General features: G+C 43.5%; 1 protein-coding gene across 1 annotated transcript in view; it reads left to right on the top strand.

Moving 5' to 3' along the window:
- kif26ba (kinesin family member 26Ba) overlaps positions 1 to 12,809 on the top strand; it is a 78,210-nt gene extending 65,401 nt beyond the window's left edge. Inside the window, exons 14-27 of the mRNA XM_062387391.1 lie at positions 91 to 255; positions 828 to 966; positions 1,136 to 1,394; positions 1,529 to 1,630; positions 1,755 to 1,882; positions 2,232 to 2,411; positions 2,571 to 2,887; positions 2,976 to 4,559; positions 4,827 to 5,059; positions 5,200 to 5,349; positions 5,475 to 5,689; positions 8,772 to 9,037; positions 10,044 to 10,194; positions 11,316 to 12,809. Of these exons, the coding sequence (XP_062243375.1) occupies positions 91 to 255; positions 828 to 966; positions 1,136 to 1,394; positions 1,529 to 1,630; positions 1,755 to 1,882; positions 2,232 to 2,411; positions 2,571 to 2,887; positions 2,976 to 4,559; positions 4,827 to 5,059; positions 5,200 to 5,349; positions 5,475 to 5,689; positions 8,772 to 9,037; positions 10,044 to 10,194; positions 11,316 to 11,464 (4,038 nt within the window). The 3' untranslated portion in view covers positions 11,465 to 12,809. The remainder of the gene's footprint in view (positions 1 to 90; positions 256 to 827; positions 967 to 1,135; positions 1,395 to 1,528; positions 1,631 to 1,754; positions 1,883 to 2,231; positions 2,412 to 2,570; positions 2,888 to 2,975; positions 4,560 to 4,826; positions 5,060 to 5,199; positions 5,350 to 5,474; positions 5,690 to 8,771; positions 9,038 to 10,043; positions 10,195 to 11,315) is intronic.
- The last annotated feature ends 1,189 nt before the right edge of the window (positions 12,810 to 13,998 follow it).

The raw sequence follows: 13,998 nt of genomic DNA, 5'->3' as shown, positions 1-13,998 counted from the left end.
AGATTACAGCTTCAACTACAGTTCAGACGATTTGGAAGTTTCTTCTGAAGAAAGATTAGATTGACTTCTGAGTGATTTCGGCTCCGACAGGTGCAGTGTCAGCAGGAGGAGCAGCCCAGTGGCCCCTCTCAGGCCTCTCAGTCACTGCTTGGGCAGCCGTTGGCCCCCGTCCCAGAAGAGGGAGCAGAGTGCCTGAAGTGCAACACCTTTGCCGAGCTGCAGGAGCGACTGGAATGCATTGATGGGAGCGAAGAGGTAATTTTCTGTCCTATTATGTCATCTCTTTAAAACCACAGCTATAAAGAGATGACAACATAGACTGGGATGAAAATCAGAGAAATCTCAGTTATAACAACAATAACATTGTATATTGAAGGTTTGACACATTGTTAAAGAAAAAAGACCATATTCAAATGGCCAAATGATTGCTGTTTACAGCTTGTGTTCACTGAGGGAATTTTCTTTCAATTCAAAGAAGCATATCACATTTGTCTGCAAATAACGCATTTGAAAAAACCCTCTTTCTAACTTTGTACATGTCACATATTGTTAATGACTTAAGTGATTTATTCTCATCTGTCACCAGTGACGTTCTCTTGGATAAACGTGTGCTTTTATTTTGAAGTTAAAGTGACATGTGGAAAATATTTTGTCTTCTTTGCACAACACATGCAAATGGGGAAAACATCTACATCAGTTTGACAACACAAGTGCAGCGAATATAAAACACGCTGCAAATACTCACCCTACAAATCAAACAGTGGTAAATGTCATGTGAACAACAAGGTTTGGCTGTTTTTCATCCATCACTCTAACCCTTCGTTCAGGTGGCAAAGTTCCCCTTTGAAGAGGTTCCAGCAAACAAACAAGGTGCCAAACAAGAGCCATGTGTATCTTCATCTGTTCCAACCTCAGCTCCTGCTGCTCCTGGCTCTGCTGCCGTGTTGGATGCAGAGGACACAACAGGTAAACACTTTTTATTTCATACATATGCTGTGTATCAATATTGTATCCCTGTGTCATATACTTATAAATTCAAATAACTTGGACCAAAAACTTTCTATGAAGGCAAATCCATTCCAAATGTGTATTTGTTATTCAACATCCAACCAGTGTCAATGTTCTTCATCTCCAGGCTCTGCATGTGCCGTAGAAGGCACCGTGCAGTTCTCCTTCACCTCAGATGCACCGGTCTCCAGGAGGAGAACCAATGACCAACAGCTGCAGGAGATCAAGGAGGTGGTGGAGGAGGCAGAACTGGCCCACACAATGATCCACAGCCTGGCTCAGACTTCTGGTTCCTCCATAGTCACTAGTACCAGGAGTGTCACTGGAAGCAGCTGCATCACCTCCAACCCCCTGCAAAGGGTCAAGGGCTCCCAGCTTCATGAGAGGTGAGGATAGACCCAGTGCTGTGGAGCCTCAAGAAAAAAGAGTGTTCACTTGGACTTTTTTTAGCTGTTGCTGATTGGAGTGTATTTGATCACAGCTTACGTGATGTCTTCCTTGATGTCTGTCTCCTTTACAGCAATGAGAGTCAGAATGTGGGTGCTAACGCGGATGGAAAGGCACGTGCTCTAGGATCACCACGCCTCGGAATCGCCAGCCTGACCAAGACCTCGGACTATAGGTGGCCGACTCATGAACTGCATTTGGAAACCTTTAAATAACAACACAATAATTCTTCTTGATGTTTCATTTATAACTTAATCAAGCTGCATGTAGAGTGATTTGATTCTTGTATTTTTCCTCAGGCCTCCGTCCTCTCCATCACAGCGGTGCAAAGTGTACACACAGAAGGGCGTGTTGCCGGCAACCCCCCCCCTGTCCTCACACACTCTGGCTCAAGATGGCCAGGCCACAGAGGCTCTGATGTCCGACAGTATGTATCATTTTTTTTACTTAAGAGTCTTTCCTTTTAAGTTTAGTTAAATACCAGATAATTCCAGTCATTAGTCCAGTCTATACTGGAAATGATAAGTTGCTGTAAACTGAATACAAAAGTGACTTATCATATATATTATTATTATTAATAACATCTTAACAACGATGGCAGATTCCATGGCATATTACATAGTTTAACTCCATTGTAACTTGGTTGAAACTGGAATCATAATCTGATGCCAATTTGGTAATTTCCTAAATTTACCAGTGCACCAGCAGGTGCACCTATTCTTCACTTGGAAAAGAAAATGGATTACGATGCCAAATATGTGTTTGTGATTCTGCAGACAGTTTGGCCGCAGACAGTGGCCGTTCCTCCACAGAGTCCATTCTGTACAGAATGTCTCCGGTGGGCATGAGCCCACAAGTCCGAGAGCCAACAGCGTCTCTGTCTGCCAGCCTGGGCTCAGCTGAGACACTCTGTGACGATGATGTACCACCTATACCCATGGACACACACAAGGATGGTGAGCTGCAGTAAAACAGCTATTTTTAACACAAGGATAAGTAAATCATGAGTCACATTCAAGCCCTTAAAGTTACGATGAAAAAGACGTTCAACACATGTAAGCACCAACACAAGCTGTGAAATTGAGAACTCTCTTTTCTCTCTCCTCAATCTGTAGCCTCAGAGCCAGCTCTATCTGTGGGAGCAGTTGCACCTCTCTCACTTGGGGAGGATGAACTGGTGTACACTGTGGCTTCTGGAGGGCAAGAGGAGCCTGACATTGCAGCTCTCATGGAAACAGGGGGCCTGACCTGTCATCCAACCAGCATCATCAGCTTCAACAGTGAATGTGGCTCTGTCTCTGCCCTAACCTCAGGCTCTCAACCCTTCAACCTCATCAGTGGTGCTGCTGAGAATGGTGCTGTGCAGAGTTATGCCCTACCTACAAGTCTGGCTGTAACCTCAGGGGTTACAGAGGTTGTTGCCATGGCAGAGGTAAGTGTGACTGATTTTGACTTGAATTTATAGTAACTCATTTGGCGTTTGGGTCTTAAATCATCTATTGTTTTCTTTTGGATTTCAGGTGGCAATGGCCAAGTTGCGGGTAGAAGGTGAAGCCTTAGCCACAGTGATGTCTAACTGTGGTTCACACATGTCCTCCTGGGTGAGCGATCTGAGCCTTGGCAGTGATGCCGATCAGTCTCTCCACAGCTTCAGCCAGTCTCAGAGCCAGCAAGGGGAGGCCTTAGCCGATTCTGATCCCAGCCAGAGCTCTGGAGTCGAGGGGCTCTGTGATTTTAACAGCTGTGGCAGCCCAAGGAGAGGGAGTCTGGAAGGAGAGGTGGTGCAGCAAGAGAACGGCAGTGCTAAAGGAAACAGAGACAGGCTGAGGAAAATGCCACCCTCCATGGCTAAAACTAACATTCAGATTCTGGTAGGACCCAGTAGCCTCTCACCTCTGAAGACCACAATGAGCATTCACCAATGTGTGACTGTGAAACCCATGATGATCCAAGAACCAACCCTGCTCTCCTCACCTACCAAGATGAGCTTAATGAAAGATACAAGCAAATTCAATGCACCACTTTTAGCTTCGATCTCCAGTGAGATGAGCTTTGACGACCCCTGGTTGAAGCGTGGGATGGAAGAGAGGAGGTCCGGGGATTCTATGTGTGAAGTGAAGCCAGAGAAAAGTGAAGCAAACCAAGGAAAGTGTCAGGGGGGAGCTGGGGCCGGAGACCTCCAGGGCTACTGCAAGGATGGTGAGAATAGTGATGCATTTGTGTCATCTCCAGACTCCTTTATTAAGAGAGTGGTGGATGGTTGTGAGATGGTCGCTGTTGTCGCCCAGGGAGAGGGCCTCACTATGTACAGCCCAGATATACACCGTACTTCCAGTCTTCCCCGTGGCTGGCACCGTCTTAACCGTCACGATGGCTTAGACAATGGAGTCGAGTACCGCAACCTTGGCGTCACAACTTCAACTCCCTGTAGTCCCCGCTCTACACTCGACCGCCGGGGATCAACTGGGAAACAGGGCTTTTTCTCCCACAGGAAGGGTGGGATCCCACCGCTTCCACCGATAAGGAAGTCCAGCCTTGACCAGCGGAGCCGGGCGGCCAGCCCTCTCCACCAACCCAGTCATGGAGTCTTGCAGATTGGGAGCTCAGTAGATGATGTGGGGGTTTCTGCCGCCAGACTACGAGGCTCCAGCATAGACAGCAGTAGACTTTTCAGCGCAAAGTTGGAACAGCTCGCGAACAGAACCAACTCACTGGGTCGGGCACACACCTCCCACATTGGTTCCCACCATTATGACTGCTTCTCCCTGGAGAGGGGCGAGAGCCTGAGAGGAGGAGGAGGAGTTAGGGGGGACAGCACCATGCCTCGTTCAGGGCGCAGTCTCACCCGGGCTGGATCGGTTTCTTCTGCCACAGCAAACACGACCATATCCGGTTTCAGTGGTAGTCCTGGTCCAAGCAGCGCTCCACAGTCACCAGCCAAAACCAGCAGCCAGTCAAAAATATCAGCCGTCAATAAACTGCTGATGACCAGTAGTCCCAAGGCCAGGAGTCTGTCTGCCTCCAGCACCAAGACTCTGAGCTTCTCTACCAAGTCTTTAAGCCAAACCACCAGCCGCAGCTCCAGCCTGCCTCCTATTGGAAAAGTATGAATTCTTCTTAACAGTAAATGTACACGTTTACCCATATATCATTGTTAAACTACATGACTATGGTAATTAGCCAAACTAGATGAACAATGTGATTGTGCGTTTTAGCACCAACTCAGTGACCTTCTTCTGTTGGCACTTGAAATTTGACACAGGAAGAAACAGAGAACACATTCAACAACCACTCACTACACATAATTCAATAGTTCACCATGAACAGGGTTTGTTCTGCTGTCCAACTGAGTCCCTTACCTGTTTCCTCAGCCTCAGAGCTCAGTGCAGGCTCCTGTGCAGCAGCAGGGACCCTCCCCTGGATCCTGGTCTACCCAGTCTCTAAGCCGCAGTCGAGGGGGAAGCCTGGCAGCCAAGCTCCCACTGCGGGCCGTCAACGGTCGTATCTCAGAGCTCCTCCAAGGAAGTGCAGGTTCCCGTTCCAGGAATCATGCACAGGGAGGAGGCACTGATCCTGCAGAGGAAAGAGGAGTTGGAGGAGCAAGGTGAGTCAGGCTGACTTTATGTTTCAGGTCTTGTAAAATAATTTTATTGATTTATATTATGTGCAAGTGACAATTTCTGGCCTATGGACACAAATGCAGTGTGTTTGAAATAATTCCTGCCTTGCTATTATTTTACTCAGTGGAGGGGGAGCTGGAGCTGGAGGTGGTGGAGATGGAGGTATGGGTGAGGAGAAAGCAGCAGTGGTCCAAACGCTGCCTTCTCCCTACAGCAAGATCACAGCCCCTAGAAAACCTCAGCGATGCAGCAGCGGCCATGCCAGCGACAACAGGTACGACCTCAAGTTGATTGAGAAATTTAACATCTTAAATTTTTCAAACAACACTTCTTGTTCCGTCTAAAATAGATTTTATTTTTGAACATACCACTGAATGTGATCTAATTTATGACTTATAGCAGTGTACTCAGCGGGGAGCTCCCCCCGGCCATGGGGAAGACGGCCCTGTTTTACCACAGTGGAGGCAGCAGTGGCTATGAGAGCATGCTGAGAGACAGCAGCGAGAACACAGGAAGCACCTCCTCTGCTCAAGACTCCCTCAGCGAACACAGCACAGTCACCACCTCCTCCAGACGGAGCTCCAAGAGCAACAAGAAGAGCAGGAGCAACACAGGTCTCAATAAGCATTCAAACCTGTTATCTCAATATTGCTTTAATAACATTTATACTTAGCTGGATTGGGTTTCGTACAGGGACATAACAGAGGTTATGTTCTCACTGTCGTTGGTTGGTGTCTTTACTTGTCAGCAAGATTAATGCAAAAACTACTGAATCAAATTTCAGTGTGGATCCAGATCAGGAGACGGATCCAGGATTTCTTTTCACGTTATTTCGTTTTTATTGATATTCACATCCAAGTGAATAATTCATGGATCTTAATAAAAACAATAGGCGTGTTTAGAGGACTGATCTCAATGATCCAAATCAAAGTCCAAATGTAGTGAATTTAATTGTGGTTTCACTAGAGGACTGTTGGGCCTTGCCGAAGTTATTTGTTCTACCGAGTACCATTTTAGTTATTGTTGCAGTAAACCCTGTTTCATTGGCCTTAATTAGGGGAGTTAGAGAAGCATGTCTCAACTGAGCTACAAATATCCTGCTGCAACAAGATCATAAAGTCAACAGAAGGCAGGATTTGAAAACTGGTGAATGAAAGAACCAAATTTCATTTTATTTTAATTTGATCCACTCCCTTTCACCCACCACACTCAGCACTTGACCGAGACAAGCTCAGCCATGACTATAATCAGAAGACTCCCAAAGCTTTGACAAAGAAATGAACTGATAGAAAGAGAAGGAGAGATAGCGGCTGCTACAGAGAGAAAAAGTAATGGGCAGGGAAAAGAGAATGAGAAAGAAAGCTGCGGTTGCAGAAGGAGCCAGGTAGCAAAGGTGACCCTGACCACCCATCTGTGAAATGGTGAAGGAAACTGCTGGTGTGGGCTGTAATGAATATATATTCATCAGAACACCACACAGAGAGCCTGCTAATGTGTTCTGCAATTTACACTCTGCTGGTTAACAACGAGGATGGATCTGTGAGAACAAGCGTATTGGACAGAGGCCGCTTTTTCTGGTGTGTCTGTGAGAACTGATTTAAATTGGAATGTATCTGTCCCTCTGTGCGTGGAGGATGTGACTTTACCTCCTGCCATGCAGCGTCAAGTCAGGATTTACACTCATTTTCCTCTGCCCGCAACTGATCCTGTAGCTCAGAGAGAGAGAGAGCGTGTGCTGTCAATCTGTCACAGAAAGAAAGAAATGAGAAAGAAAGGACTGCCTATGCTTTTTATACATAGAGGTTGAGACCAGTTATGGAGGCTGGGTCCAAGATAGATACAAAGAAAAGAGAGAATTATCCTCAAGGTCCAAAACAGAGCTAGTGAATCCGCCTTTTGCTATCGCGCACCACGTGCATGCAACTAAAATGATAACCCTGTTTACAAATCTTTAAAAATCAGCTTTCATAGAAAATGTCATTGCATTTAACGTGTGCCTTTTGTTCCACAAAATTGATTGTAGCCACTGATCTCTGTGTGTGGTCCAGGTATTAGTTCTGTTGTGGGGACCTAAATCTGTTTACCCAAATCAGATAGTAGGGATTCATCTTCCTAATGGAGACAAAAACCAAGTCCCCATAACATAAATTATTAAATATTGGGGACATGTTCTAGGGTTAGGGTTATGTTTAGGCTAGGGTTAGAGTCTCTGTAGGAAATCAACTGACAGTATGTAAATGTAATAAAGTCAAGGAGACACAACTGTGTGTGTGTGTGTGCGTGTGCGTGTGTGTTTGTGTGTCTGTGTATATACAATGAGTTCTCCCCAGATAAATAAATGATCAATGGAATAAGTTAAATACAACAATTCAGTTCCAAATTCAGATAATATGAATAGTAAGAGCAAGAGAGAAATGTGTCACAGGAACCTGTGCAAATATCTCTCCAGTTTCCCTCCACGTCTCGACCTGTCCTTGTCATCTACTGCGCTGACATTTCCTGCCTCGTTCGCCCTGCACGCACTTTCTCCTCCCTGTGGACCCTCGTTCTCTCTCTGTCCCCTTCTACGCCACGTCCTACTATGTAATGAAATACAAATGTCTCTGCTTGACCTTCCTGTGCCACACTGAGACCTGCAGCCTTATTAAAATCACCCCTGTCTCCCTCCTCTCTGCCTCTCACACACCTCGTCCTGCTGTGAATCTGATAACACCCATTCCTGACGACATGGTTGTCAATTTCTATGTAGTGAGTGTGTGCCTGGATGAATGCGTGTGTGTTCATTCGAGCGTAGTGGGAAGATTAGGGACGGACCCCGCTGCTCTTATCTACGACTTTAATGAACAGGGAATAAACTTTTTTATCTTGCTTCATATGCCATTATCTGTTTCTATTTCTCTTTATGTCTTTTCAATCACTCAGTACTTTTCTTCTGTTACTTCAATTCTGCGTTTCTCCACCGATGATTCATCCCTTTCCTGTCTCACCTCTCTCCTCAGCGGAGTAGCATTCTGCTTTTTATCCTCAATGATTTGTCTTCCTGCTAAACTATGCTGATACACAGCAAATTGAAAAGAGAGTTTTCGCCTTACATTTTACTTTATGACTGTATAGCAGTGGATTAGTATGTTTACACGTGCAAAGATGGAAACAAGCTTTTTCTTGTGTTAACATTCTCATCCTGAAAAGTCCAATATAAGTAAATGTAAAGAGAAGGCAGCATGCTATTTCGTTTTTACTCATTAGAGATATATAGTTTAACAGCTTTTGGAAATTCACTTTTTCGCTTACTTGCTGAGTTAGAGCAGAAGATCAATACCACTCTCAAATCCGTTCATTTGATAAAAGATTCCAGCCGACAACCTTTTGCGTAACGTAGAAAGAAGCCTGGAAACACAGGGAAGTTGCCCGGCTCTGTAACAAAATGTTAATAATAATAGTTATGTGGGGCACCTCCGTTGTTGCTACCTTTTTTTTGAGAGACTTTGTCCCTCTATAGTGAATGTAGTCAGTTACAGGATACAGTCTTACTTTGTATTTAACAAAGACACTTCACCGACAAACTGCACAGCTCACACAATAAAGTAAACCTTTCTAGCCTATCTACAGTCCAACCCACCTACAGTAAACAGCATCAAATGTGTTTCAGAGTCCAGAATGGTTTAGCTGGTGACACTGACCTATTTGTTCTTTCAGGCCTCCAGCGTCGTCGCCTGATACCAGCTCTCACCTTGGACTCTTCCACCTCCTCGCCCACTCATCGCTCCACGAAACAGGCCAACACTTCCTCATCTTCCTCCTCCTCCAGCCCTGGTGCCTGCTGGGTAGATGGCCCGCTGGGGCCCCCAGCTCCCTCAAACCTCCGGGGCGCCACGGCAACGACAGAAACCTTTGAGATCAAGGTGTACGAGATAGATGATGTGGAGCGTCTGCAGAAGAGGAGAGACAAAGGAGGAAGCAAGGTGAGAGAGATGAGTGAGAGGAGGACATGTGATGGTATTGGTCAAACTGCATGGGAAAACATATCTTTGTATTTACTTTCCAAAATTCTAAAAACAGGAGGTGAGTGTCTGTGGTGAGAGTACATGTTGGTCAACAAAAGTGTTGATTCTGGAAAAATAACAGAATGTTGGAATAAAGAGAGAATAACAGTTTGGAAGAGAGGGAACAGAGATGAAAGGGTTAAAGAAAGAAAGACATGCAGTACAGTGGTAGTTTGAGGGAGAATGAAGAGTGGGTTAAGGGATTGTCCAGAGGCCGGCCAACATATTCAATGTCAATGAAATTGTATTGATAATTATTTGTCTGACAAAAAAAAAGAAGCAATTGTACTGATGGACCAACAAGAGGAGGAAAATGGAGAAGAGAAGAGACACAGGAAGCAATGGGATCTGAGCTACTGTTTCAGCCAATGAGTTAAGAGACTTCCGAAAAACCAACTTGCTTTAATATACAACAGTAAGGATTTTCACTAAATGAACATTAGCACTACACTCAATGAACAGTGAGTATTTTTAATAAACCTACATTCCCATTCTCTGCTTGCTCCAGAATACATACTGGTTCTGTGAATCTCATTAAGCTGCTGCAAATGAATGCAGTTTTTTCTTTTTAGGGTTCCCGCTCTGAAACCTTTATGTATTCAGGAGAGGGAGCATTGTGAGCTTTGTGAAAGAGGGAGGGAGAAAGAAGCATGAAATATAGATTTTCCCCGCAAGCAGCCTTAAGAAGCCACTTAGCCCCCGACTGCTCCGGTGGAGCTGCTCGGTGTCCGAGCGTATGCACTCGGCCGCGGTCTCACCGGGGCTTGATGAGGTGTGATGTGAATGTTTGTACCTGTGTGAATGTTGAGTAGTCTGCTGCTGAAAGAGAGACACATGTTTCACAACAGAACACTGAATAAATAAAGGTGAGCCAAATCCATATCTGTCTGTCTGTCTGTGTGTCCTCTCTCCGTGTGTGTGTCAGGAGTCGGTGTATGTGAACCCCAAGCTTCGTCTGCTGGAGAACCGGCAGCAGCGAATCAGTGAAGTCAGAGCCAAGTACCAGTGTCTGAAGAAAGAACTGGAACTAACCAAACAGTACCTGATGCTGGAGCCACACAAATGGACCACTGAGTGTAAGTGCAGCACTGACACAACAGGAAGTGCGCTTGTGTTGTGAGAGAAGCAGAGTGACAACATCTGTCATGGTGTGAGTGCAGGGTGTGTGTGTGTTTGAGTGTCTCATCGTGTTTTATACACCAGTGGATCTCAACAGGTAGAAATGTTTTTTTTTTTTCATTAAAAATAAAAACATTGTCTGTGGTATAAGCAATCATTCATATTTGTCTGTAATATTTGTTGACAATTGTCGTCAGCCTGCTGTTGATTTTTAGGAGCACTCTTCATATTTTAAGTGAAATGTGTTCACTGCTGAAATTGGCTTTATTCTCTATATTTCTGTACAACAAGCAACAAAAACACCTAAAGCAACAATGCGTTAGTCTTTATCAATAATGTTCCGACTTCCCGCTCACAAACCCATTGTTCCTACATAAGACATCAATCTTTCTAAATAAGCCACACAAAAATAGCTTCATTTTTAAAAAAGGCTCAGTAATTTCCAGAGCAGCTGGGCTCAGTAGTTTTTGGCTGTTACTCAATCAGGAGTAAATATTACATTCACTAGAGCCTGGGAACCGTTTTCAGCTGCGGACTGAAACATTGTCAATGTACTGATTATCTACAGCGATACAATAAAATACAAAACAACTTTATATATCCCAAAGGCAAATTAGTTTTGGTACATTAAAAGAAAAACAAGATATTGGCATGTACTTACAAATGTGCACTAAGCAATAACACATGCATAACACCATGAATGAGCGGCTTGGTTGCATTTAGCTAAAAGTGCAATTTCTATAAAGAAGGACAATGTATGTGAGAATGATTTAAATTGATTTATCGTGTAACTATAGTAACGCAATACATCAGCCAGTGGAACAGTGTGGCCTAATGATGTGTTTCAGTTTTTTTTCAACAACAGAGAAACAGAGGAATAAGTTATTTCCATCTTTGACCTCAAGGACATTGCAAGTTGTTTTGATCAATTCATTCTTAGTTTTGTTTTTATCTTTTTCTCTAGGAAACAGAAAAAAACAATAAGAAAATATAGAATACCTCCAGCTTATCTCTTAAAGTGATGAATTAAGTGTTTAAGCAGGTTGTGACTTTTTTATTCTCTCCATCCAATATCCAGTCGAGCTGCAGCAGGTCTACGAAGTGGACTCTCTGGAGTATTTGGAAGCCCTGGAGATGGTAACGGACAAACTGGAGACCAGAGTCAACTTCTGCAAAGCCCATCTCATGATGGTCACCTGCTTCGACGTGTCCTCAAGACATCGATAGACAGAGGGAGAGAAGAGAAGCAGGAGGACAAGGGGAGGTGGACTCGTGGCAGGACTTCATTTGATGTTTATTGGCCAAACACATTTAACATGTAAATACATCTCATTGGATTACTGGTTAGATGGAAGGAGGGGATACAGGGATGGACTGTCCATTTGATTTATCATGTCGGGCATCATTATGTCCCAAGATGTAAGTCGGCGGAAGGACAGATGGATGGAGAGATTGGGGGATTAAAGAAATGGAGATATCTGACAGGCCAACAGACAGATGACCTTGTAGATTTTCACATTTAGGCTTTTAAGCAACCTCAGAAAGAGTCACTGAAGAGCTTCTTATTGACAGGCTGCTTTGACTCAGATATAAATGGCTGCTCTGAAGGGGGCAGACAGATGGTGGAGACTCTGAGACGAAACATCAGACAAGTGACCACATTTTTCCAGAGAACGGAATAATTCTACTACAGAGCAACCTCTTAGACTCGGTCGAACATTCAGTAATATACGGTGAGAAAAATGGAGAGACAAGCAAAAACTGCCTTTTTTAAACAAAGGAGGATGAAGGAGAGGTTAAGGTCAAATAGAGGAACCATTTCTCCTCTCCCATTATTTTGGAAGAGCACTTTTTAGAGTAGTTGAGAGCCATTGAGTGTTAACACAGTGCTGACTACAGAATGGCCTGGTGTTCTTGTGCAGTTGATGATAGAGACTGACAAAGAGACAGGCCGTAGGACAAAGAAAATGATTTAGATAAGTGCCTTGTGAACATTTCAACAATACCAAGACCAATTCTCTTTCTCTCTGAATATGTGTACATGCAGTTAGTATGGTGCTTAAAAAAAAAAAAAAACAGACACACAACAAATGAGCATTGTCCTTGGAAATCTTTGTTATTACAGCCATTGGTAAATGTGATGTTTTACTGGGTTTCACTAGAAGAAAACTCACTTTGTTTGAATCTTATTTGTTACATGGATGTAATATATTGGAGCTGTTTGGATCCCTAACGCTCAAATTGAAACAAATGAAGTCTGATGCCGAACTTTCTTCAAAACTGCTCAGAAAAATTGTGGTCGATGTTAATAGGGGCCATGTATCAATAGCAAATATTTCCATACAGCTCCTTTGAAACCACCAAACAGTTGCAAGGACCAAAAGATTTATTTAAAAAAACAAACATGATATTTCAAGGAAACAGACTCGTGTGTTAAGAAAATAATAATAATAAATAAACAGAGAAGAAGAAAGAAGCTACGTTCTTGTGCTGATAGGATTTCACTTGACTTTACTCACAAAAAGAGCACATCTGAATTGTGACCCTCTGGGGCACATGTACCATATCCCCCCCCCCCCCCCCCCCCCACCGATACAGTCGTGATGGCTTTTTCATGTTCATGAAGCCATGAAACATCGAGTCACACAGGAGTGGAGATGAAGATGTGTCTCTGTGTTACATCCATCGACTGACTGACTGTGTGACTGACAGGTGGACTGTCTGTTATTTGTATCTGTGTCGTTCTGTTCTATTCTAAAAGAAACTGAATGATTCGTCAATGTGTGTGTTTTATAATAAAGTATCTTTTTTATTTGAGTTCAATGGGACCATGGAGAGACTATGTGGGATAGTAGGATAATGAAAATAGGTATAAAGACAAATATTTAAGACTAAGGAAGACCTTTGATTTACACCGTTCGATTTTAATGTCTTTATTGGAACAAAGTAGTGAGATTAGACTGGTTATACTTCCTAGTGAATACAGTTATTGTTAAAAAAGGCAGACTAATTCAAGTTCTGTGTCCAGACATTGTAATGAAACAAAAATATATTTAACGAAATGAAACTAAAGAAAGAAAAGGATGACGACCAAATTAAGAGGCATAGATCTCTGCCTGGTTCCATGTTTTTTGGATAGCAAAAATTTGTTAAGATTATCTATGGTGCTTGAGATGCTTATGATCTAAATGTTTGTACAAATATAAATATATGAAAGAGCCTGTTTCCCTCTGAAATGACAGAATTACTTTCGAAAGCTTCTTCTACATCTCTGTCTACTGTTGTCCACATCCACCGCCCTCATCTGCCCAGGAAGCAGAGAGCATTCTGGGAGATCCTGTCTGTAGTCTGGGAGGAAAAGAGAGGGAAGAGACTTCACAGGAGAGAAAACTCTGGGTTATTTGGTATGATGTGTCAAAAGCATCACAATTGATCACGATCCGAACATCTGAAACTCGGTTTTTATATTTTCCACTGGATGGGACTGCCAGTAAAACTTTTAAAATGTTTCAGGTTTTGATGTTCGTGTGTTACAAAGTTATAACAGTGATTCATTTCATGATCTGCTCACCCATGAAAGGGACATGGTAACAGCGATGCTTTTACGGACAGATGAAGTGATCTAGTCAGAGGTGTGTGAAGTTTCTCCTGTGATATCTCTCGTTCCCTTTTTTAATCCCCCAGTTCACTGTACAAGTCATGAATGAAGTTTTTTATTTATTTGAGCTCAGGAGAGCAGATCTCGCCTGCCAACGTTTTTA

Source organism: Platichthys flesus, chromosome 1 (genome assembly GCF_949316205.1).
Source record: "Platichthys flesus chromosome 1, fPlaFle2.1, whole genome shotgun sequence".
Lineage (NCBI taxonomy): Eukaryota > Metazoa > Chordata > Actinopteri > Pleuronectiformes > Pleuronectidae > Platichthys > Platichthys flesus.
Note: the sequence above shows the minus strand (reverse complement) of the source record. Positions and strands in the feature narration are given on the sequence as shown.